Below are 25,543 nucleotides of genomic sequence, written 5' to 3'. Positions count from 1 at the left end.
AACTGCTTTTCACTGAATCGCCCACTTTTCCTTCTCCTAATTTGAAAACTGATCTTGTATTTCAGACTGTGCTTCAACTACAATCCAAGTAGTTGTACAAATGAAAAGTGTACACCTGCCACATTGTAGAAGATGGATGTGTGTTCTAGCATGTTCTGGAAGAGTGTGAATCTGAGTATCTCGTCCAGACCCTTTGTCCATTGGCCCTTTAACCAATTTGAACGCTATGTAATGATGAACATATGTTTTAACGGTGAGTATATTATCACTGTTCAGCAGATTCAGTTTCTCCAAGCTAGCTGCTGCCCTTGGGAACGTGGGTGCCTAGCTGCGTGGCACCATCTCCTTTCTACCTCCTAGGGGGCAAAGAGTGTCCTAGTCATGGAAAATGGAAGCAGGGAATTTCAAATGTAGTAACAGTAGAAGCATCTAGTGACATGGGAGAACTCCTTGCCTTTGTGAAGATTTAAACAAAAGAGATTTTTAACTGCCTAATTTCTGTGAATTCTCTGAGCTCTAAAACATATATATGACATGTTCAGTACTATCTCTTCGGAGTCATTTGCTTACAAAATTTATCTTCCTACCGTTGTTGAAATATGGCCCAAACTTTCCCTTTCTAAAAGAAAAGGAATGGGAAAGAAAGCAACTAATGGGTCAGCCTAGGAAGTAATGGTATTGCATTACACTAACAATAAAAAGAAAACAGGCAATCTCTTTAGAAAGTATTTTTATGATAAAGGTTTTACAACATCATGGCTAAAAGAAACAGATTTTTTTCTTGTACCTTGCCAAGGGTAACACATTTAAGCCTAATGAAATACTAACTGTCCTCCTTTACTTTCATCTGACAGTATTAAATTATCATGTTAGCTTGCATTTATATAACCTTGATATGTTAACCTGTACTGCCTCTTTAGTCCACACTATTCTTTCTAACAGAGGTAAATAGGTAGCAGCAGAGGCTCACCAGAACCCATGACTCATCTCGATACAAGAAATTAAAAGCTATAAAGGATATTAGACTTCTAACTGAAACAGTGGTCAAAATTTTTGATACATATCTGTTCTTTCAAATTAGACAACAGTTCATCATTCTGTCTCACCGAGGTTAGGTCTTTGCAACTCCTGGTGCAATGCTAAAAAGATGTTTCTAGTCTGTTAAGCCACATGGATTTTAGATCTCTTCTCACATTTGGAAGAGGCAAGTTTGTTTAGGTTTCAAGAAGTCGGAACATTCAATATTATGAATCATGAAGGCGTTGGGGGAGTTACTGATTGCAATCCTTCTACAATTACCTTGTTCCACTCTAAGTCCTTGGCCAAAAACTATTACCCCGAGGGGTTACCTTGTTTAGGTTTTAGCAAAGGTTTGGCCTTTTTGTCCATTCTTAAAATATGTTTCTGTCAATACTCATTTTTTCATGCCTTCAGCAAGTATAAAATATATAACACTAGAAGGTCAGTACTATTTTTTTAGATACAATTCATCATGCTTACAACATTAATGATGTTACTCTGCAAAATCTTGGATTAAAGTCATGGCTCTTGGATTAGAAGCCAAAAACAATGAATCCTATAATATCTGGATAGAGCTCTCAGTAGGAAAAAGGAAAGAAGGGGAATCATACCAAGCATGCTGACATTCTAGCATTGCGACCACAGCACCAGCCCTCGTCCTTCAAGTACTGACACATGGGAAATCCCCACATTTCCTCTGTGCAATCTGCAAAATGGGAAAAAAAACCAACAGGCACAGCTTTCATGAACTCTTTACTTTACCTTACAGTGTAAACAATGTATTGAGCAAGATGAACAGTTAATGGATGGTAGCAGAAACACTTAACTGTTCCAGTCCAGTACCAAGAAACATTAGTATTATAATTATGGATTTTCCTCATAACAGATGTTTTTGGCTGATAATGAATTTCTGGTAATTTCACTTTTCCAAACTTTTTTTTTTTTTTTTTTTTAACCAGGTCATTTTTACAAAAATCAACAGAAAAAAAAGTTCTAAGGGACAACAGTAGGACTTGCAAATACCCCTGGTACACCCTGCCATGCCATGAGTTATAAGAAGTTAGGCAGGCAGTCATTCAGTATAGCAGGACTTCAGTATTACTTCTCACTGTGTTCCTCTTCTACTATAAACATCTTCTAACATCACAAAGAATGTGTATTTGTTTATTTCAGTTCTGAAGGTCTGTGCTTTGCTGAGAGACAGAATGTTTGCTCTCCAGAAATGAGCAGCTGCAAAGGCTCTTGCTGTTCCTTCAAAAGATGGAGAAGCATTTGCATCACAATCTGTGTTCAGTTTGTTTCAGTATCATTAATATTTTGAATAACAGCAAAACTCTTTGTGTTTAACACTGATGAAAATGTGGGAAAACTAAACAAGCAGTTTGGACGATTATCTATTCGGACTATTATTAAGTGTTCATAATATCTAGGTGTAAATGTAGATGAAATCCACAACGTTAAGGATTTTTATTAGTGTATTTGTCAGCTGATCTTTCAGAGCACTGAATAAGAATTAGTACTTACCTTAAAAAAAAAAAAAAAAAAAGCCAACAAAACAAACCAAAACAATTCTACAACAAATTGGCTAAGATCCTGGCTTTTTAGCATAGAGAGATGACTTGGGCACATTTCAAGATAAATCAGTTTAATGGGGTTAAAAAAAGGACAGCAGAAATACGACTCTCCAAATTTACCAGAAGTCTGGGGATACAAACACATAAGCAGAATTCATTTCATGAAAGGTAGGCAAAGAAAAAGGGTAAGAGGAAACTATAAAGGATACAACCCTCTTCCACCTCTTCAGTTCTTCTTGTGCTAATCTCCAATGACCACTGATCTCTAGAGAGTAACAGAGAGCAAGTAATCTTCTGCAGGCAACCTCACACTCTGCTCTCCTTTTAGCCCCAAAGGCTAAAAGCTTCCTATGAAACATATACTGGTTTAAGGACCATTATTGAAAAAAATGAACATTAATGTGGGATACTTAACAGAAAGAGGAATAAAGTTGCTGTAGACCTGAAGACGAAATTTGACAAAACAGATTGCAGCTTGTTCCAGCACTAGGACTATATAAGTATTTGTAAATGCTTCATGACAAGACATCAAACGTCATTTAACTTCAGGTCTAATTACTGAGTACATGGAATAAAGCTCCTACAACAAGGATAGTAATAAGATCTTATTAAATATATATTTGGAAAGCAAACAATGACTCCCATGGTTCCTATTTCAAGGGTCACATTAATAAGCTTTTCTAATATGTATGATAGAATATTTCAAAGTAAAAATGTGCAATCTGAGTTAGAAAGATAAAATCATCAATCTTTTCAAATTATCCCTTATAATTTACACCCACTCCTCTAGGCAAAATAATCATCCATGCAATTAAAATTGCTAACCACTGAGCTACAATCTCAATATGTGTACACTGTACTCGTGCATAATGCTGAAGAATTTATGACATCTTTGAAAAGATGATGATACAAAACATGATCTTCTTTATTGAAACCTGTGAGTTAGGTTTTTTGGTCTACGTACAAAGTTGGCTATATATCTACAATATTGCCTTGAATTCTTTTTGTTTTTCCATATCCAATGCATTCTTGAGTCTATTGCTGATTAAAAAAAAGTTTAAAGATAAATATATTCCTATAAAGTGTATACGTTTATCAGCTAGACTTCACAGACCTGAAAATTCTTTTAATGCTTTTAATTTTATAAGCATAATTTTATATGCTTAATATTACATAGCTCATTATTTACCATCTTGTGCTTCTGCCTGACAATGCAAAATTGTACTAAACTGTATACAACTCTATAAAAGATTAAAACATTTTAAATATGGGTATTCTGTGGAAGATTTCACAGCAAACACCTCAAGTGATCAACAGTGCATGAAGCAAATAATAAATCATGTCATAATGTAAAGAAGCCAGCTGAACAGGATTCTCCTTCCATGAAAGGTTAACAAAATGGGAATTCTACGCAATTATTTGATGAGGTGAACAAAAGCTATGCTAAGGAATAATACTGGAACATGCTAGTTAAATAACTGACTTAAACTCTAAGTCAAATATTACATCCAAAAAAAAAAAAAAAAAAAAAAAACCAAAAAACCCCTGCAAAAAAATCTGTTATGTTCTACAAGAAAATCTTCAAACCATGCTATAATTTTAACTTCAATTACATACAGAGGAAGAGAACACACAAGAGGCATCATAGAGCTAAAGCAGTATCATTACGAACATGAGAAGATTTATCCTAATTCATCTTTTTGGAACAGGTTAGTTCATTGGAAGCCTACACAAATAAAATCCTGATTAAGGTAGCTTGAAGATGCTTGTTACTTTTTACTGACACCACAAAATGGATACATCTGCCAAAAGTAAGGAACTGTACTCACGAAAATCACCCAGTAACACACAGCAGGGTGAAACAAAGGTATAGACTACACAAAAACATATAAAGTTCAACACAGAAGGAAAAAAAGTTTAAACCAATAGTTGTATAACAAATCCCTATTATTTCCCTCTGAAGTTAGTGGCATAACTTTATGGAAGTGTTGTTTATATGTACATATTTAAACAAACTCATTTTGTCCATACCATTCTTTTTTTTCAACTGTAAAGAATATTTTTCTGATAGCCATCTCTTCTCCACAGGTTAGGGGGATGATGTGCTGGAAAGGAACTCTGAGGAGGACCTGGGGGTCCTGGTGGACAATAGGTTGGTCATCATCCAGCAGTGTTCCCTTGTGGCCAAGAAGGGTGCATTAAAATGAGCATGGTCAACAGGTCAAGGGGGGTCCTTCCCCTCTACCCAGCCCAAGTGAGGCCACATCTGGAGTACTGTGTTCAGTTCTGAGCTCCTCAGTTCAAACAAACAGGGATCTTTTAGAAAGAGTCACAGTGACTCAAGCATGGGAACAGGCAGCACACTGTGGAGTCTCCTTCTCTGGAGATACTCAAGATCCTTCTGGTTGCCTTCCTGTGCAACCTGCTGTAAGGAAACTGCTCTAGCAGGGGGGTGATCTTGATGATCTCTATAGAGGTTCCTTCCAATCCCTGCAGTTCTGTGAATCTGTTATTCCGTGAAATTCACAAATAAGAATTTTAATAAGAACTTTCCAAGTGATTGCTTTTTTTGCCATTACAGATTTTTCACGTCTTTTATGGATCTTAAGCAAAAATCAGAGTATCCTTTGAAACATTAGCGTAACTTATGCAATCCCTCGATGGATTTACTAACTCTTCTTGTAACCACAGCGATGTTTCACAACTAACCCCCATGCAGCTGATTTATCACATTAGTCTAACAGGCAGAAATGAGATAGGTCTTGAAAAGAATATGCTATATGAAGAAGCTGTCTTGAGTTCGGTTTCCTATATACTTTAAATCCTATGGAGGAAATAATTAAACACTTTGGGAAACATGTGCGAACATACCGAGATACCAGACACAACTGCAAAATATTTATGGACTTTCTCACTCAACACTGTCTACCAAAGGAAAATACAAAGGCCCAGGTAAAACATTTTAAACTGGAATAAATGCAAAGTCTCATATTTTATCATCAACTGAATAGGACTAAATTTTCTACAAAGTAAGTTAGATTACCATTTTCCACTTCTGGGAACTCAATGCTACTAGTCATTTTTAATATGCTGTCAGAATGAATTTCTTATTTCTTAACTCATTCCTAGAAGTCACAAGCTATTTTCTGTCCTCCAATTATCTAGACATTTTTGTAAGACCTTCAGTAAAACGCTGTTACATTTTGTAGAGATTTCAGCCTCCTTCCATCTTGAATAACTTTTTGAATACTGTAATAGTAATGGCAGAGACCGTTTGAAGTACTTGTACTCCTTTGAGTTTTTTTCCCCCCTCTGGTTATTTAAGTTCCAAGTGAAAAAGAAGACAGTACATATGGACATCTGGGATATTGAGACTTTATGTTGAGTAGTAAAAAAATTAGAAATCATATCAAATGTATGGATATATGCATATATGTATATATAAAATTAGAGCAAATACAACTTCCTTCATCATGATTTAATTCTGTCTGGATGCAGAAAAAAGTCAGGGAAGCCTCATTGTTGTTCTCACCGTATTCATCGACCCACTAATGCTCTTAGTTGCTGAACAGTGATTAAAATAAATTTATTAAAGGATTTTCTAACAAAATAGTTAAGCAGGAGGGAGCAGGATTTCCAAATATAGAACACTGAATGTTATTTATTAATATTTCTTTTTCTGATAGTTAGATAAAAAATATCTGATAGTACAAGTAAAATGGAAGGATTTTACAGGCTAATTGTTCTACATGTGTACAGTGGTTTTAAAGAAACCTCAAGAGAAAGGGACAAGTTTCTCCACTAATTGTAATATTAGGCCTGACATAGATCTTAACTCTGAGCAAGATACTACTATTTCTAGCATGTTAACATTTAAAATTTACATATCACATAATTCTAGCACAATATAGTTTCTACGAAACATCAGAACTAATAGGTTTTACTGTTAGAACACAAATAAGCTTCACTAGGGCTCCACATTGTCATGCAGTTTCTTGTTTATTTTCCTCCGTTATCACCTAATGAAAACATACTTGCACTTATGCTTCTCATCTTTTTACTCTCTTGCAATTTCTAATTGATCCAAATTAATCTGTTTTCTGCTTTACATTCTGCTGGAGAATTTTACTGAAATACTACACTGAAAACTATTTCTTAAATTCATTCTGGCAGAATCAATTCAAACATTGTAACAAAACAATGCCTATCCCAACGGTTAGTGAATAATTAATGAGAAAAAATAAACAAAGCCAGGGCTTTGTTTCACTTTCATGGTATTGTATACATCGATTATAATAGCTGTTTTGAATCTCTTCATCTGTTCTTTATGTAAGTAATACAAATAAGTTAGGATAAGTAAATAGCAAAGCACTATAAAATAGAGGATTCTGACTTTTTTGAAATGTCCTTAATTTTTCTATTCTCAGATTTTAAGATTTTCTACTATATACATAATTACAACAACGAGAAGTATTTTCTAGCAATGAGTTCATCAGGTTGTAAATAGTATGTGGCAAAGAGAAGGCAAAAATATGTTTTTAGTGTACAGGCTGAATTTCCAACTTTACTCACTATTGTGTCTTGTTTAAGAAACTATATTCTCCTTAGAAAAATAACCAATGCTTATTTCAATCCAACACTTTATCTTAGGCAATTTATTACTGAAATGCAGTGAAACACCAGTTTCTTAAAGTGTTTCAACATGAGAACATAACTTCAGGAGAATGAGAGCTTGTTCTATTTACTTAGTACTGTCAAGCTGATTGTACACCCAAAGCCAGTGCAGTAATAAACCACTCACACTGTAGTTTTTAGTGGCAGGTATCTTATACTTACCTTACAAATCATCATTAAGACTGAGACACCTTCTGTATTGAACTTCACCTATGATTTTTTTGGCACATACTTTAATACAGAAAGGCATTAAAGCTTTAAAACGCTCACATTTAATATTCGAATTTGGAATGTATTTTAGGATGGTGTAGTATTACCAGTACCTAATAATACCATTCAGTGAATTATCACTGCATTATCTTGTCAGACTTGAATGCTTAAATACATTTTTGTCTGTTACCGCTTAAAAATTGTGTTGGACACAAACATTTCCATTTCCATTTATTTATGAAGTGTGATCAGTATCAGCTCATGTAAAATATAGCATGTAGCAGTGTATACTCTAAAAGAACTTCTATTTCCTTTTTATATGTTCTTATCTTTTGTTTTATTCCATTAAAACAGTAACATCTCCTTCACAGCTGCTATTATTTTGACGCTACCATCCATTTCAGTTGACTCCTCCTGGATGTGTTAGTGCCTCATCTTTGTTCATCTTCAATCTTTCTCTCCAACACACAAATTCCACTACAATTATGAACTATAATTCCCCAGTTTGCATCTCTACTTCAGTGTGTGATTTCAGTATTTAAGACGCTTAATTCTCACTGGTCCATTGAGTTGTTTTTCAAAGGTTTTCTTGATTGATTTTTTTCATTTTACCAATTTCAAAGCATGTAAAACCTGGAGTTCAGACACTTAATAGATTTGTTTGCACTTCAACTGCTTTTTTGTACTTCATATCCAATGCATTTGAGTATCTAGCATCTCATTCTGTGATTATGGAAGTAAAAGAAAGCTAAAAAGATTTAAAAAAAAAAATCAAGAGTATGCGATGGCTCCATTCTGAATAACTTCTGGGCAGCTCCAAAATACTCATGACTAAAATAGAGGAGTGCCAATTGTACAGAAAAAGCACAACTGACTGAAGATCAGACACAGCTGTCAGTGTGAGGTAATTGTACAAGGACTGCCAAGCACATTGAAAAATCTCTATATTAATCATATACTTGTTGGCCAATAACATTTTAGGATTCTCGCCAAAGACAAACAGAGAAGAGTAATGTGATATGGCACCTAAAGCCCATACGTGGCTGAATCCACAAGGCTGGCACTAAGAACTGCTCTTCAGCTGTCTGAAGCCAAGAGCAATACCTGAGAGGTAGCAATCGAGTCTGAATCACATCCTTGCTTGGGTAGCTCTGGACATGTTGATAGTCAAGATAAAAACAACCATAACAGACAGGACTAAAACATCCTCTCTACTCTCATTTCTTGTTCTTTATCTTGTCATTTCCACTTTACTACTTGAAGTTGCTATAAAATCAGTGTGTCCTTAAGAGTGTAGGGTAAATGGTCAAACTGCATGGAATTGTTGAACCATAGAATGGCTTGGGGTGGAAGTGACCTTAAAGACAAACCAGTTCCAATGCCCTGCAGTGGGCAGGGTTTCCACCCATTAGATCAGACTGTCCAGGGCTCCATCCAACCTGGCTTTAAATGCCTCCAGGGATGGGACACCCACAACTTCTGTGGGCAATCTGTTTCAGCAACTCATCATTCTTAGTCCACACAAAAAGGTGTGTGAACTAATCCAATCTAAAGAGCGTTAGGAGCATCCCCTTCTGTGTAACTTAAGAGTTTTTCTCCTTCCAAGGAATATAACCAGCATTTGTATAAGAGTACATCTACAAAAAAATACAAGCAGAGCTCATTTGACATGAGCATTTTCCATTTCCCCTTTTCTGTTTTTTGATTAGTTTTTTTTTTTTTAGAAAACTACTAAGATTTCTTAAAATGTTCTTATTAAAATGCTCTTTGCAGAGAAAGTGATTTTTGTTTCTATTAGCCAGAACACAATAAAACATGATTAATAATAGAAATATATTACTGAAAAATGAAAGGAAACCTTTAAGGAAAACAAGTGAAAAATGACTAAATGGTTACTGACAGTTTTATGTCAGCACTGGTATGTAAGCAGGGGCCATATTAAGGTAGGGAGAGATCCCTGCTCTTCCAGTCTCACTACCACTTGCAAGTTCTTGAATAATTTACAATCTAAACAAATGAAAGTGCAGTGAGGATGGAGATGACATACTCAGAAGTAGTTCTCTGAAGAAGCCTGGTTTCCCAGGAGACAACAGTTCATTCTGGTACTATCAACAAACCCAAGAACTGCCATAAAAACTGAGGTTAGTAGGTGTGAGAGGAAATTAAAACAAATTCTTTGCTAGAGCTGTATGAAAATACTGGTTTTTAGAACTGCTACCTAATTCTAGGAAGTTATCGCTAGTCATATTAAAAATCAACAACAGAAATATGAAACTAACTCTTTCTAATGTTGAGGTGTACTGTAAATCTAACTCAGACATCAGGGGAATAAAAAATGTAGTCACTGATTTGGAAATACATTACATATGTTAAATACTATGCTGTGTCTACTTACGTAAAGATTCAAAAGACAGTAGTCATTTTCCCAAACACACTGAATATTTAATAAAAACAACATTATATTCTGATAACCAAAACTGTAAATATAATATTAAAAACATTACAGTTATGCAAAGCACTAATTATAAGCGTAGTAATAGGAAAATAAAATTACTTCTAATTTGTAAGTTAAATTAGTTGGGAAAAAAAGCTTGTTTTTATTGACACATACATTACTTATCTCAAAGGACTCAAATAAAATGGAAGCACAGGATAAAAAATCCATAAACTACCCTAAAAATGTAGAAGCAAACGGAATAGCACCTTTATATAAACTCCTTCTACTGTGAATAAATATTTTTTGCAATTTTCTGATATGTAAAAAAAATATCTTCTTAAACTGGACAACAGATTATTCTACAGTTGGAGTTTTAACAAACTCCAAAGAAAAAGGAGACCATTTTCAACACCAGTGAAATCTTTTTCTTACTTTAGACCTGCCTACCTCTTTTACTTAGAAAAATCTCCCACTGTAGCCAGTTACTGCCTTTTCACACTGTTGGACATCTCTTATAGCACTCAGCAAGGCATGACACAAATTTGAGAAACTACAAGGATTTGTATCCTAAATCAGACAAATCCCGTTAGCAAAATAGGAGAAATAAGTACAATACATGCATAGGTAAAATATATAACTATCCTTTTAATGTAGCTAGTAACATCAACAGAGCTATATTTTCTGCCTCCTACTCTTTCTTCTCCTCATCCCATCTGTTGGCAAATATATGATTTATCTTACTGAAAAAAGATACACTTTTCTGTAGCAAATATGAGCTATGCCTAAACAGCTGTAGGAGTGGATATAGTCTTGTAATGCATCAGGAGTCTTCTACATGACAAACCCTGTCACATTCAAGTTGGAATTGGCACTCAGAGGTCACACTGTATATTAAATTTTTCTCACTAAGGCCTTGAACTTGCAATACTCCGTGAGAATACTGTGCTTAAAAGGAATTCTGCTGAAGTAATTCAAATACTAGAAATTGTGTAGCCTGGAGACTGAAGGATTAGAGTATATTTATGTTGAATACGTAACAAAGATGTGTAAAAGGCAGCTATCTGAGACTTATAAAAAACAATCATTGTCACTAAATTTGTGGAATATAAATGAAATAACTATAGAAATTGTATTGCAATATGAGAGAAAGTTTTCCGGAGTTCTCTATTTGAAAGAGATCTTTGTTTTCTAAAGAAACTTTTCTATTTTTTATTTCAGCTTGAAAGATGCATTCTATTTGCTCTTCCTTGTCAAGTATGAAAACATGTTTGTTTGTCTTGGTTGGTATATAATGCACAGTACTATGTCAAAACAATGCATTTTTTTTTAAAGAAGGTAAGCAATTATTTTATAATTATTTTTTGAAAGACTATTATTACATTCCTACAGATGTTATTGAAATAAGTGGTGTATCAAACATGTGTTGTTCATCATTTTCATGCCATTTTATTTCCACGTAGTTTACTTTAGAGTCCTTAATAATTACTGGAGAAACAGGCATTAGTTCATATCCCATAAGCTCTTTGCTCTTGACAAACAAAGGCTGTCACTACATGCAGACTCTGTTCTTAAACAAGTTCAGGAAGGAATTACACTATTCTGACTGGCAGAAAATATACAGTGACATGTCCCAACAATATTACAAATACTACAATCCAAATAGGAATGTAAACTTGCTTCCAAAATTTTATAGCTTTAGTAATTCTTCTGCACTCAGTATGATTAATCTTTTTGCACTTGATCACAATAACAGTTATTATAAAAAAGTGAAAGGTTTTCTTCGCAGCCATGTCATTTATACTATGTTCTCAATACACTTTCTTCATTTCAAAGCATAAAATTGTTAGGGTATTATTCTGAATCTCCTTGAAAGAGCACAAAGAATATAACTGTTCTTTACAGTGACAGAAGAGAAAAAGGTTATTAACAGATAACTTTCTTAGGTATATAGTAGTGTAATAGACACAGGCAAACAAGATGTTTTTCTTTCAAGAGTCGTAAAAGTAAAAAGTAATTCCATATGTTCTTTTGATAATAATTGTATAGATCTCTTCTTTACGTTTAATCTCAAATCTCTTTAACATTTTGCAGATACTTGAATGGAAACAGAACTAATTAATAGATAGTCTATAAAACTAATCAAAGACCTGCTGAAACACACTGAAACATAACTCAAGTTGTTTTAGTTCTTCAGTGGTGCTCAGTAAAACAGCAGAATCTCAGTTTACTTCTACTGCTTTGAAGAAAGGAAAGGATCTACTTAAAATGACTTTTTCCTTTTGCAGGAAAGACTAGAACTTCCTTTGATAAAGATTTCACAGTTCCTTGAGCTTATAATTTTCCTAAAAATCACATCACTAAAAGGGATTTCTCTGGAAAAAAAGTGTTCCAGCATTTCAGAAAATAGAATCATTTGTCTTTTCAGAACTCGAATGTATGGTACGCTTTAGTTATTGCATATTATAGTAAGCTTTGCTTTCTCAATTATAATCTCCTACTGTGCACACACACTCTAAATTGTAAATGTGAGATAGTTTCAGAATTTAATATATTTTTTATGCATTTACTCATGAAAAACACCCTTGTAATTGAAATACATAATACTGTCATTTAATGTCTATAAAACTTACCTAGTTAACGTTTTCTCAAGTTTCATATATTTCTCATGGCCAATTTTGATAGAAAACACCTGGGTTTTAGTCACTAGTTAGGTCTGTCACAAATTCATGGAAAGGTGCCTGGTGCAGCAATAGCTAAAGATGCCTTGGAAAGGAAATCAAGCTCTTTGATCTTTTGCTTGGAAATGTTTTCCTGCGTCGCCATGGTATCAGTGATAGCTATTTTAAGACACAGGATATGGAATATCTTTGAAAATATAGCTAGGCAACATATAAATCATCTGCACTCTAATACTTCTAAAACAGTGACTAATCTTTCCATATTTCAATGGAATGGAGTAATATTATGTTTGCGTACGGAATCCTTCAGAAAATTCAGTTTTGAAGTTTCTGTCTGCTGACTCCAGCTTAACCAAAGCCACTTCAGTTTTCACAAATCTGATAAAATGTTGCATGTGAATTGCAACAGCCCTTTGCATCCCTTTCAGATCCCTTAATTATGTTCATTAGCTTCTGAAAACTGACATGTAGTGAAAGCTTATATGTACCTAACTTGAGCATCAGAGACTAAGTCTTCTGCAAACAGTTTGTTGATTTCATCCAGAACACCTTGCAGATAAACTCCCCTTCACATTTTCCTGTAGAGCTCTGGAATTCCTCTGCCTAGCATTTATCTTTTCCTTCCCAGAGTAGAGTCCTTATAATAGCTGGAGCTCACAATTTGCAGTACTCAGGCTAATTTCGGAAATGGGTTATGATCAGTCCGCTATCAATGAAACTATGATTATATCTATGTTTTATCTTATATAATGAAATGCTTATTTATATGCAGCTATTTACCTATTCAAGTTCATGTGTTATTTTCTCAAAACAGAGGATATCAAACGAAGATTTCAGTACTTATAGATTGGTAGCAATGTGTTTCAGAGAATGGATGGTGAGAGGGAGAGAATTAGAATACAGAAACACATCAATTCCTTTGTAAGCAAAGTCAAGTCTTAAGTAGAAAAAACCTTAAAATTGTAGTTATCGTTGTTAAGGAATTATTATATTCCATGTCCCAGAACCATCTAGCTGAATGTAGGACAAAACAGCTCCCCAAAATCCCAAGAACAGCTCCTAAACAGAGGCACAGAGGTTTTGTTTTTTTTTTTTTTTCAATCAAAAATCATTGGCAGACTGTAGTTTTCCATAAAAACCTGCCCTAAATAAATAAGTTTATGTGAAAAGTCTCTAGAAAAATCCTTCCTATTCTGATGTAATTGACTATCAGATGAAGTAACAGTGAAGAAAAACTCCAGAGGAATCCATTATAGTAATGGCAAAGTGCATTTAATGCATAGAAGAATCTCTGTACAAACAGCCAATTCTTAAACACAGTCAAACTAAAACTACCTAGAATTTTCTGATAGCTGTCATAATATTCCTTATTAACTGAGTTTAGTATTCAATATATATATATTACATTAATATAACATCTGTGAAATTTAAAGACAACTGTCTCTGAAGTCAGTGGCTTCAGGTTTTTTTTTTAATTGAACGCAAGTTGGAGATTACACAGCACCTTTTGGTTGTAGTTAATAACAAATGAAAACAAAGGCTCTCATGTTCTTAAGAGTTCAAAGTTATTTACTGCATTGACTTATTGAAAAAAAAAATAAAAAAAAAGAAAAGAAAACCCAGAAGAATTTAGCTTATTTGTAGATATTTAGAAGGATATACTGTATGCCAACTGCAAGATCCAAGACTGACTACGGCATCCACTTCTTATCCAATTTGCTCCCAACGTATTCACAGCAGGACCAATGGCACAATGAATCAAGCAATTTTATATCTTTACTATTTTTAGAATGTAAGAAAAATGTAAGCTATTAGTCCTCAACTCCTCAGAAAAAAAACAGCCTTCCAATATCCAGCATGAACCAATAGCCTGCCAAAACTAGCTTAGTAATATTTTCTTGATATTTTGTCAACTCGAACTCTCAGACTTATAAAAGCTATGTTAGGCATTGAAGCAGGTAAATTTTCTTCCCATGAGTATCAGTTAATCCCATTTAATAAAAAGTCAAAAAATAATTTTTCACTGGCCTCAAACAAGACTGACTTTGGTATTAAATAAAACAGAACTGCCAAGCAACGTACACAGCCCAGTTTTTTCAAGTTATGGCAACTGTCAGTCCACAGCAGCTTTTGTGTGGGCTGGCACATCTGCTTTAACTAGGCTTACAAGAACAACCATCTGCATTTACATTAAAGAAAAGGAAGCAGAAAAGATGGAAAATGTGCTACTTTGGTGGTGCTGGGGATAAGTGTTTTCTCTGATGCAGAACAAGACAAGCAGAGGTTTGAGGTGGACACTCTCAACCTTCTTCACAGTAAGCACCTCAGGCAAAAACTTAATATAAATATAAAATCAAGCACTTACTTACATATCTAAAGCAGAGAATCCTCAAAGCTACTAAGTCAAGATAAAACAAGTACAAAATGATTTACAACAGAATGTCCAACTGTGGCCTCACAGACAAACCGTCACATATTGGACTGATTTCAAACAATTGTGACTTCCTGTGTTCCAGTAAATTCTGCACAATTAATTTGGTCTGCTTCTTAGGAAGTACTTCTGTCTGTCACCACAGAGTCCTAGCTCTAAGTCTGCATCCTAATACTCTCCACATAAGGCCTGCATTAGCTTCCCTGGCAGAGCTAGTGGAAGTGAAGCGCTACCTACAGTACACGGACCACACAAGCAATCTGGAAATACACAAGTCCAAGAGACTAGATGGGATGCATGTCAAGAGCTGAGGGAACTCGATGATGTCACAAGAAGGCCACACTATCATCTCTGAACAGTCACATCCATCAAGGGAGGTTCTTGATGACAGGAAAAAGGCAAACATCACACTCAGTCTAACTTCAGTTCTCAGGAAGATTATGGAACAAATCTTGGAACAAGGAGACTGAGAATAGTTGAGGGTTTAACATAAATCAGCAGTGTGCCCTGACAGACAAAAAAGGAAACTGCATTTTAGGTTGAATTAAACAGCACAGCAAGCTGGTCAAAAGAGGTCATTCTCCTCCTATATTTAGGATTGGTAACTTTATTAATGATTCCAGCAGGTGGACTATAATGTGGGTAGAAAACTAACAGTGTTTTGGTGCTCACCAATATAATCCACATGTTCAGAGACATGTATATTTGCTTTCTTTAGCACCTTAGAGACTATCTAGAGCTTCTTTGGACCCTCCAGACTCTTACTAGAATGAGCTAAGTTGGGACTACAGGGCTGCAGAGAAGATGAAAGAAGATCTAACTTCAGTGTTCTCCCACTTAATGGAAAGGAAGAGAAAAAGTTAAACCAGACTCCTTCTGGAGTTGCACAGTGAAAGGACATTATGCACTTAAACTAAGAACTTCAGAAAAAAACTTGGTGGTAAGGATAGTCAAACACTGGAATGGGCTGCTGAATCACTGTTGGTCGTTGTACAATTACCCCTCCACTGCACATTCACGAGCAAGTCATATAATAGATGCCCTCTCCAGGGGAATATGGCAACTATGTTTTAGTAATGCCAACAGTAACAGTAAGAAAATATATCTTTTTTTTTTTTTGAGCATTACCATTACTCTAACTTCCATGTTCTTTTCCCCAAAAAGAACACTGTAACTTCCTTTTACTTTGCATAAAGAGTTCTTTAAGAGTAATTTGCATCCACCATGTAGAGAAAAATCCAACAGCTAGAAATTCCAACACAGTTTTATTTCATTTCCATACTGTTATAAAACTACATGCACATCTGTTTCTTTGAACTTAGAATGGGCTATCACATCTGATGCTTTGGTTGTGTCTGAGTACCAATATTTCGTAAAGCCTTACGTAATGATCTGGAAAAAGTAATCAACCAACAACTAGAGCAGGAAGCTGTATCCTCTTTGCAATAACAAGAAACAACCAAATGTTTGAGACACACAAACTTAATTATGAGTGTCGAAAAAAGTTCATCACTTTTTAAAACTTTAATGTAAAAGAATTGTGCTTTTCTTCACTAACAGCGTTTCTAGAATTCAAATACAGCAAAATAAATTTCAATTGTATCTTTTTTTCTCCTGTTCATTTGAAGGACTGTGAAATAATTGAAATCAATAAAGTCCAAAAACTTTAAAAACTGCAGCAGATCCATACTGTGCAACGTACATAAAAAGATTACTAAAACAAGAAACAGCTAGCATGTGTTGTGGTCAACCCAGAGTTATGCCTTAGCTTGCTGAGCAGCCAACTGTTGCAGAATAGCAGCTGAGTTCCTCCTGCCTTTCTGTCCATAGAGTTCCCTGAGACAGATGAAATAATCTTTGCCAGACCATCTCTTTCCCAAATTTGGTTGATATGCCTATCAGTTTCATCTTCAGCAGATGGCCATTTAGACAGCTCAGCTACATTACACTTGTTTGCTCAGAAAAGCCAGCTACTTAATGCTTTTCATTATGGATCAAAAACAAATGAGCTAAACAGAAATGAAGATGTTAATGCATTTGTAAATCTGTACAGTGCTTGAAGTAGGTATAGAAGGTGCTGTACAAAATTCTAGAGAAAAGAGAGCATTGGATGACGAAGTAGAAAGTGACGTGACAGGATTTAGCTGTAGTTTAAATCCTTTTTTATTATCTTATACTAGAACACTTTTGAATTGATATGCAGAAAGTATTAAACAGAAAATAGTACTTCTGTTAGCAATGGTTCCATCACTGTTGGTTGTTAAACAGCAGACAACACAAGCAGCACGAGATCTCCTTGCTAAACCAACTAATCCAGCAGATCCTTCTACTACAACAGGCATTCACTACATTTGTGCAAAGATAATCTGTAACCTTCTGTTGTTTGAAGGCTGAACAGAAAGGTAAAGAACTCACTTTTCAAGTCAAGATATCACTTTTCTATCAGAAATAATAATAAAAGAAAATTTGAAGGAAAATTCCCCTGTGGTGTGAATCCCCAAATAATTTTCAGCTTGTCTCTCCATGAAAGGCTATTAAATGTGCTGTTTCTTAATGTTCTAAGATGGCAGAGCCCCAGAGCACAGCATTCAGATGAATGTTTTTTAGAGAACATTACAAGAACTTAATTCTGCTTATAGTTGTACATGTACCACTCAACATAAATGGATGCTGCATGCAGACAGCCAAAGGCAAAATCTGGTGCAAAACATTTCAAAAGGATGAAAACATTGGCCAAAAAAGTCTACACATTTTATGAGTGAAGTAATGGAATAAAACCAGCTGTATTCATAACCACATTAAAACATTCTGCATTAATGTCCCTAATTTCAGTAAGAATATTGGCAATATTGGCATAACAGGAAAGCTACAGGGCATCCAGGAGTGAATGACCCACGTAATGTAATTAAAATAAGTACTAAATAAGCCATTGGAAAGGAACAAACATCAGGAGGTTATTAATTAAAAGGTATAATATTCTCAACATGCAAACTGGCAGCCACAAGTTGAGCTCAGAATAATTACCTTCTTGGTTTTCATACTGTTCTGACAACAGATGGTAGCAGCAGCCTACACTGCAAACTGCTTTGATTTCAGGCTTGGCAGTAAAAATTCGGAGTGTGTTTGCAGCAAGGTCACCACATGTATGCAGACCCACCATTATACAGTCCTAAGAAGAGGAAAAAAAAAAAAGCGCAATATAAAGCATCTCCCTGTGCAACTGAAAGAGCATGAATAACAACAAAATCCAAAACCCAAACATATTGCAAAAGGTTATTCATCTACAAGGTTTAAATAAACAGCTCCATGATGTCTCCAGGTGTTCTGTTCCACAATCTTTCTAGGCATAAGAAAAGCACTCCAGTTCTAAGAAAACACAGTGTATGTCCTTTATGAGGAACCAGACTGCTCAGTATTTTGTTCATCTGTGGATCTCTGTATCTCTATACATTATCTCCAAGAGGAAGCAAAAGCTTAGGACTGTGAACAGCAGCCATTTAACTGCATGGGAAGGAACATCTGCATGATGACTGGACACCAGTCATTTTCTCCTAGCTGTCCTGACATAATTTTTACTACCACTGCAACTTCCTTTTCTTACTTCAGATTGGCTACCGTTATACAGACAGTTGGACCGATCTGTGGCATTTCTGCTACTCTGAATTGCTGAAAACAAAACCACTTCCTAAATAAAAATTTAACTTAAAGAGCAGGCCCTTCTTCATCTGCTTTGTTACTTCCAGAACTGTAGCTGTACTGTGGTGTGCCTATGACAGTAAATTCAATAACACATCAGCATTTTCTTCCCTAAAATAAAGAACTTCAGATACTCTGTTCTTCTGTCCATTTTAATTTCTGCTTTCCTTTTTCCTCAGTTTCCCCTTTCCTTCTACTTCTCCATCCAAATCACCCCTCTTCTCACTGTTCAGAACAAGACTTTTCCCTCCCAGCACTAGGACCTATGCGGTAAACATGGTGCTTATTGCTTTGAAATTCAGCCTTATTTCTTAAACATAATCAACAAATAATTAGCCGACATTCAGTTGTGGGACCTTTCTAATTCTACGTATGCATCTATTTTTTTTTGTTCTATATTACTTTGTATCTGTATAGTACACATTTGTGTGAAACTGTACACAAACTCCCTTTTCTTCCTCTTCTTTTCTCTTTTTCACTCTGTGCTAATTCTCCATGATTGCCCTCTCCTTGTCTTAGCATCCAGAATTTTTCGGTGGCAGAAGTTCAGTTCCAGTTCAGCTTAGTTTTTAAGGACTTCTTTTCCTGTTTGTCAGCCCCAGCTCACCATTCCACAAGGCTTTTCTTCCACATAAAATAGAGCAGAACAATACTGATGTCTGGAGGCTAATGGAAGATATGCACTTGCAAAAGCAGCATTTAAACCGCTGAATTAAAGTTAGAGCAGTTCTTTCAGGGGAAAGCGAGTGGAAGATGGCTACCACATGCCATCCATTCCATATCCAGGAAACACATTACAATGCTCAGAACCTCTGAACAATATGAGCATGATCTGTCTGGGTCAGGCACGCTTCTGGACTATCCCTGACTTCACTGAGGTTGCCTGGGTATAACTGAAAACATTTTCTGGATCACTGGCATCAGCGCAGTAATATTTTTATCTCAGCATTTGTCCTGGGCTACAAACAAATACACATTTCTACCCCCGCATTTAATCAGCAATTCAAATAAATTCCAGGACTTACTGTATAAATCAGTAAATACTAATTTTACCCATTCCACTTTTTTTCCCCCAGTTTAGAAAATACCGAGGAAAAAAACCACAATTTATGGTTAAAATAATAAATGTAAATGTTTGTAAGCCTATTTGAAAAACAATATTTCTAAAAATTCCAAAAATATTTTAAAGCCATTTACATGATTGCATATTTTAAAGTATTTTAATTATGCACAAGCATCACACACAGTGTGCAGTCTGATTTTTTTTTTTTTACCACAATAAAGTTTTAAGTTTGTACAGTAAAGCTTTTTTTAAAAACAGGCAGTGATGTAGGATTTCTTTTGTCTTTTCTACTATACAAATCACATACTAAGTGGATACAAAATCCAAATGTGCAAATGTAAAGGCAGATGCTTTACCTACTCTTTAGAGGTATGTAAAGAACAACAGTAACTAACACAAACAAGTAGTCCTAAATTAGAAATGAAATACACATCTGAACATATGGAGGCATACGAGTTTTCATCTTTCCATAAAAGACTGACTGTATCTACTCAATCAACATACGTCAGCTCAGGCACAGTAGCAGCTTCTAGACTTGCGTCACTGTCTTTGAGCAGCTGAGTTTGGACTTGCATGCGTAGACACAGTTCCTGCCAGCTAGCAGACTACCAAGTACTAAGTAACATGGAAAGGCCAAAATATGAAAACATTATTTAAATATACAACACATTATAAACTCCTTATGTTGAGTATTGTACTCAATAAGTTACTTCATGCCTTCAAAATTGCACTGAAATTATAAAAATATAGAACTTCAAGGAAAACTGAAATTCCAGTGCTTAAGATATTTGCCTCTCTGGTAAATAAAAAACTCCTTTTACAACAGTTTGATGTTGTCTATAATCACAAACAGGAAAATACTCCAATATGCTAATATGTATGCTGTTAATTTTGACATCTGATTATTACCTACTCCATAAATTCTAAAGGCTACTTTACATATACACAACAATACTAACACATATATTAAAATAGAAAAATAATCTCTGAATCTGTTATACATACTAGTGTAAACTAGCTGGTCAGGGCATTCATTCACATATGTACAGACATCAAACATTAAGGATGGATGAAAACAGCAATTATAAAGACAAAGGATAATATATTTCAAATATTAGTGACATAACCTCTAAATCTGTTATGATGTCACTGAGTTCTGTTTCCGCGCTGATGTAGGAGGTCAATGGAAAATAAAGGTTTGATTCACTTGACTTGCTCACTTTAGCCTTGATAAATGCCATTTTTCTTTGTGCTTTTCCCTCTTCACAGATTTCCCCATAGTTACAGTGGGATGAAGAGAAAACTTCTACAGCATCAGCAGGCAGAATACTGAGAATAGCAAGAGCCTCTTCAGAAAGCTTGCTCTCATCAGACTGTGCCTGTGCCAAATTGATTTCAGTTTGTTTGCTGGTCTCAGATATAGCCACTTCTGTGAAAACACAAGAAGGAACTAAGTCTTGGGTATTCCCTAGCTCTTGACTTTGAAGACTGCTGTTATTACTTAAGGGTTTTTCATTGATGGTTTTACATTTAACTTCACTTTTCATTGGCTTTTCCAACCTCTGGGTTTCAGAACCGCCTCTTGCTCGACTCTGATAAGTTTTCCAGTGTTTCTTCAATTTCCTGTTCCTTTCATGAGCACCGTTAGTATTGGTTTTCGATGAATCAATTCCATAAACTTTTAAGTTATATTGCATAGATAAAAATGAACTCAGGTAGCCCTTTCCAGAACCTATATCAATCACCTTGATATTGGAGAAAAAGGAAAAAAAAGAAAAAAAATACCATATTAATGAGCAACAAGATACATTTCAATCAAATGCAAAATATTTCCTTAAAAAACTAAGCATGGATTTCATAATTACTTTATCAGTTATCTGTCTTACTGTACTTAAATCTGCTTTCTGGCACACTTTCTGACTCTGAAAAACAGAATTAAGTCAAAACTGATTTCCTCTAGAAAACAGACAGTGCAGTGCTTATGCACTGCACATGTCCTGACTCTTTTGGAAAATACTTTCAGTGTGTATTTTGACATAGAACTTCCTTCTGTTAAAGAAAATAGTTGTAAATCACCAAAGCTACCACCTGCCCTTGCCAAACGGGGTTAAAATACTGAGTTAGGAAGTGAAGTGTTCATATTAAGTTTAGACACTTAGAAGCCTACTAAACTAAGTAAAAGGAAAAAAACATCTTCAGATTCAGTGCTTAACATAATCAATACAGACGCGACCTAAAGACATGCCATATTAATACTGCCTCTTATGTCAGAACACTTATTTATACTTGTTTCTTTTTTTTGTGAAAATAATCCATACAAATCTGTATAACACAAGGATGGTTTTGTAATAAAACAAAGGGCCTGATATGTCACATGTGCTTTCCATTGCCTGTTCTGGAGGAAGGTGTGAATAGGAATGATAACTAGCTGAAAGTTTAGTTTCCCTCAAAGCTGATAGCATGCCATTAAGTAAAAATTGTCTACTCAGACTATACACACCTTTCTCATCTGCATTCTCCATATAATACTACTGCATGTTTGCTTGTCTAGGTACATGAGAATCCTCAAATTTCTTGAGTGAAATTAGTACAGAGAAGATATAGTGAAAGAGAATTGATATAATCTAAGCATACATGTTGAAAATGTCATATGTTACACTAATCACCAATATTCTCCCAGATTATTTAAAATTGAAGGAAAGAAAAGTGCCCAAGGAGTAATTCTATTTATATAACAGATTGTTATTATGCAGAATATGCACATCTCCACTTCTACAAGGTATTTTAACTACTTCTGTGAAGTCAGAATTTGGACAGAGAAGTACTGAATGCTTCTAACTCATACATGTGATCTCTAGTGGCTATAAAGAGCAACTGCTGTTTCTTTAAGATTTTTTCAGCTGTTTACAAGTGAAAAGAATCACAGAACAGTTGGTGTTGGAATGGACCTTAAAGATCACCCAAGTACCCCACCATAGGCAGAGAACAGATCAATAGACCAGATTGCTCAAAGCCTTGTCCAAGCTGGTCCTGGACAGTTCTTGGCATAGGGCATCTATTCTCAGGAGAAGAATAACACATTATTTAATTAGCACTGGGAGATTAGTCCTGAAACAAGGACATTTTGACTAAAAATGTGATGATCTTGTGCTAAACAAATTAAGTGGATTAAATTAATCCTTGTTTTACCTTTCCTTGATGACATAAGGAAAGGCAATCAGTAACCCATAGCAGATCTGCCAAGCACGAACGTTTAAAATGAAATTTCCATGATATAATGAACTCCAAAGGTCCTGCCCAGAGCGAGCTGGGTACTGTGTTTAAACGCACTTTCTGGCAGCACACAATCAAGAACTCCATACGCCTTACAACTTTTCCCAGCACCAAATCACAAATGTAATGGATGGCGAATGCAGAATTATATCATACTTGCAACTTTTGTTGGACATGCTGCAATTTCCAAGGAAAACTTTCACAAATACATTAAAGAAAACAAATGTGCAATTAAGTAACGAAGAATTACTACTGCCTTCTTTTCACAGTTTAATTAAGTACTTCTTTCAAAAAAGTTCCACTTGTATGAGGACAACAATGCTTAAGAGGGGCAGTAAACAACTGAAAAAAAACTTTAATTAATTTGCTTTAATGTTTTAATTCAAATCATTAATCTCAAAGTAATTACAGTAGTAATAGAATTTTTGCTTTTATTTTTATTTTTACTATTTATTTTAGTATATTGTAAAATACCACAAGAGGACAATATGCTCTACTGCCCATTATGCATCATGGTACGGAGGTGAAATGGAGGGCATTTTTCAATCCGTCAGTGATCTATAATATCTGAAAGAAACACCCTGAGGACACGTGCTATTGTAAAACATGTGTTGTGTTTTCATAGCTCCAGCGTTTTTAATTAAATGCTATATACATTTTGTTTTGTCGAGTAAGACAGAAAAAAAATCAATAAAGAAAACACTCTCCTAAAACTTTACAGTTCTTATATTGTTTTAAGTTGAAAGGTAACCAAAACAATAGAAGTTGCTTTTTAATAACTGAGAAGGAGGCTTTTCTGTTTTTTTCTTTTTTAACATGTACTGGAAAGCTCTTTTCATATATTAGGGATTTGTAACTTTGAACAAATAAATTCTCTCACAGTATATGACTAAAATGGAAAAAAGTTAATATAAAGCAGTCAGCATTTCATATTCTGAGATATATTGCAACCATATTTTTCATTAAATGCTACATTATTTTCAATAAATAAACAGAAAATAATCCTGAAGATACTCCAAGTCATCTGACAAAAGTGTATAATCACAGGCTGACATTGTAGTGTATTGACAGATACTTAATAATTGTTAGTTTGAGATTTTATTAGCAACCAGCTACATCGAGACTTAAGTGAGGTCATTAAGGTGGCTCTACTTTTTCACTCTCTGATTATGGCTTTTTCTTTCCTCTCATTCATGAATCTCATGGGAAGTATTTAAAATCAAAATGAAATGCTATATGAAACACCACCAATTCATCTTCCAGCAAATGCAGAGAGCATTTAATATCGCATTATGTGCAAACTACACTTTCCTAAAACGTTTTCAGTACATGAAAGTCTTCAACACTTGAACGACTGACACTTGCCTGAAGAAAAAGGTAAGCAAGGCAAAAAATATGCTAACAAACAGAAGAATTTACTTTTGTGCATCTGTTAATAGGGCATTTTCACCCTTTATAGAGTGCATACACTTTACGGTTGTTCAGGGCATCTGCATCTGTCATTGTGGCTAGCTCCTGACAGAGCTACTGGAGAGATTTCATTCCATCTCTGAGTGACTGCGGATGCTCACAGATTGCAACTCATCCAGTATTATTTGGCCTTAGATGCAGTTCTCTGTTTACTTGAGATTCCCAGTTGTAATAAGGAGATTGCCTAGAACTTTGCCCTCTGCAGCTGCTCCTTACATAACAGACAAGTCAGAGTTCAGAGTTTTGATCTTCAGTTTCTAAGGACACTGGAGACTTGACCCAAACCTATGAAGAATACTTCATCAGAACATATCGTTTACATTATCTAAAATAAACTCAGTCTGAGCAAATAACATGTGTCTAACACATACAATGTGAAATATGGTACTGAAAAAAGTCAAGTGTTGCGATGCTTGTGTTTTGCCAAGAGGCCCATTAGTAAACATCTACGAGGTTTTCATGTAACAGTGACTTAGTGAACTATGCAATCACAGTGACGTTAAGAAAAGCGTAAGTTAAAGTTGCATTTCAGAAGAGAGTTCTTCACCATCCAAGGATGAACTTGCCATCTGATGCATGTGCTTTCAAAATTCCTGAGATTATCTGCATTTTTCCCTGTGTGGTACTCTTGTGTGTCTCACAGGTGAAGATTGAAGTTTTGCCCTCCTACTGATGCCTACGGTAAATTGCCAGCAATAGAAGGCAGCAACTGAAACAAGGCAGTGCCTGTGCATAGCAAAAAGCAGTGTAATTTTCAGCTCATCAATATACAGAGGACAAAAATATTTCTTACTTTTTTTTGAGTCATAAAATGACCATGGCTCTCTAAGAGGCAGTTCCCTGAGAACAACCCATTTATAAACAAAACTGCCCTTCAGCTCGCCCTTAAAGGTTTTTCTTTAGCGATAATTATTTATAGAAAAAAATCAGAGCAGCAGAGGAAAAATATCAAAATATGGTATTTGATGAGAATAAAGATAATAATTTGGAAGCTATACAATAACATACATTATGAAA

At 35.1% G+C, this 25,543-nt stretch overlaps 1 protein-coding gene across 5 annotated transcripts in view; it reads right to left on the bottom strand.

Annotated features, from left to right (window-relative positions):
- The window catches only part of METTL25 (methyltransferase like 25), a 58,908-nt gene that overhangs the window by 23,098 nt on the left and 10,267 nt on the right, over nt 1-25,543 (bottom strand). For 3 of the 5 annotated variants that reach the window (XR_005862546.2, XM_416122.8, XM_040706293.2), the window contains exons 4-6: nt 20,911-21,528; nt 18,049-18,193; nt 1,632-1,726 (exon numbers count right to left, since the gene is read on the bottom strand). Coding sequence is in view for 4 of the 5 variants with exons in the window: in XM_416122.8 (XP_416122.6) it covers nt 1,632-1,726; nt 18,049-18,193; nt 20,911-21,528 (858 nt within the window). In the remaining variant the exon portion in view is untranslated. The remainder of the gene's footprint in view (nt 1-1,631; nt 1,727-18,048; nt 18,194-20,910; nt 21,529-25,543) is intronic. The other 2 variants (XM_015283397.4, XM_040706295.2) reach the window with 1 other exon arrangement.

The sequence above is a fragment of the Gallus gallus genome, chromosome 1 (assembly GCF_016699485.2).
Source record: "Gallus gallus isolate bGalGal1 chromosome 1, bGalGal1.mat.broiler.GRCg7b, whole genome shotgun sequence".
Taxonomy (NCBI): domain Eukaryota; kingdom Metazoa; phylum Chordata; class Aves; order Galliformes; family Phasianidae; genus Gallus; species Gallus gallus.
The sequence above is the reverse complement of the archived record's forward strand: the minus strand, read 5'-3'. Positions and strand labels throughout refer to the sequence as shown.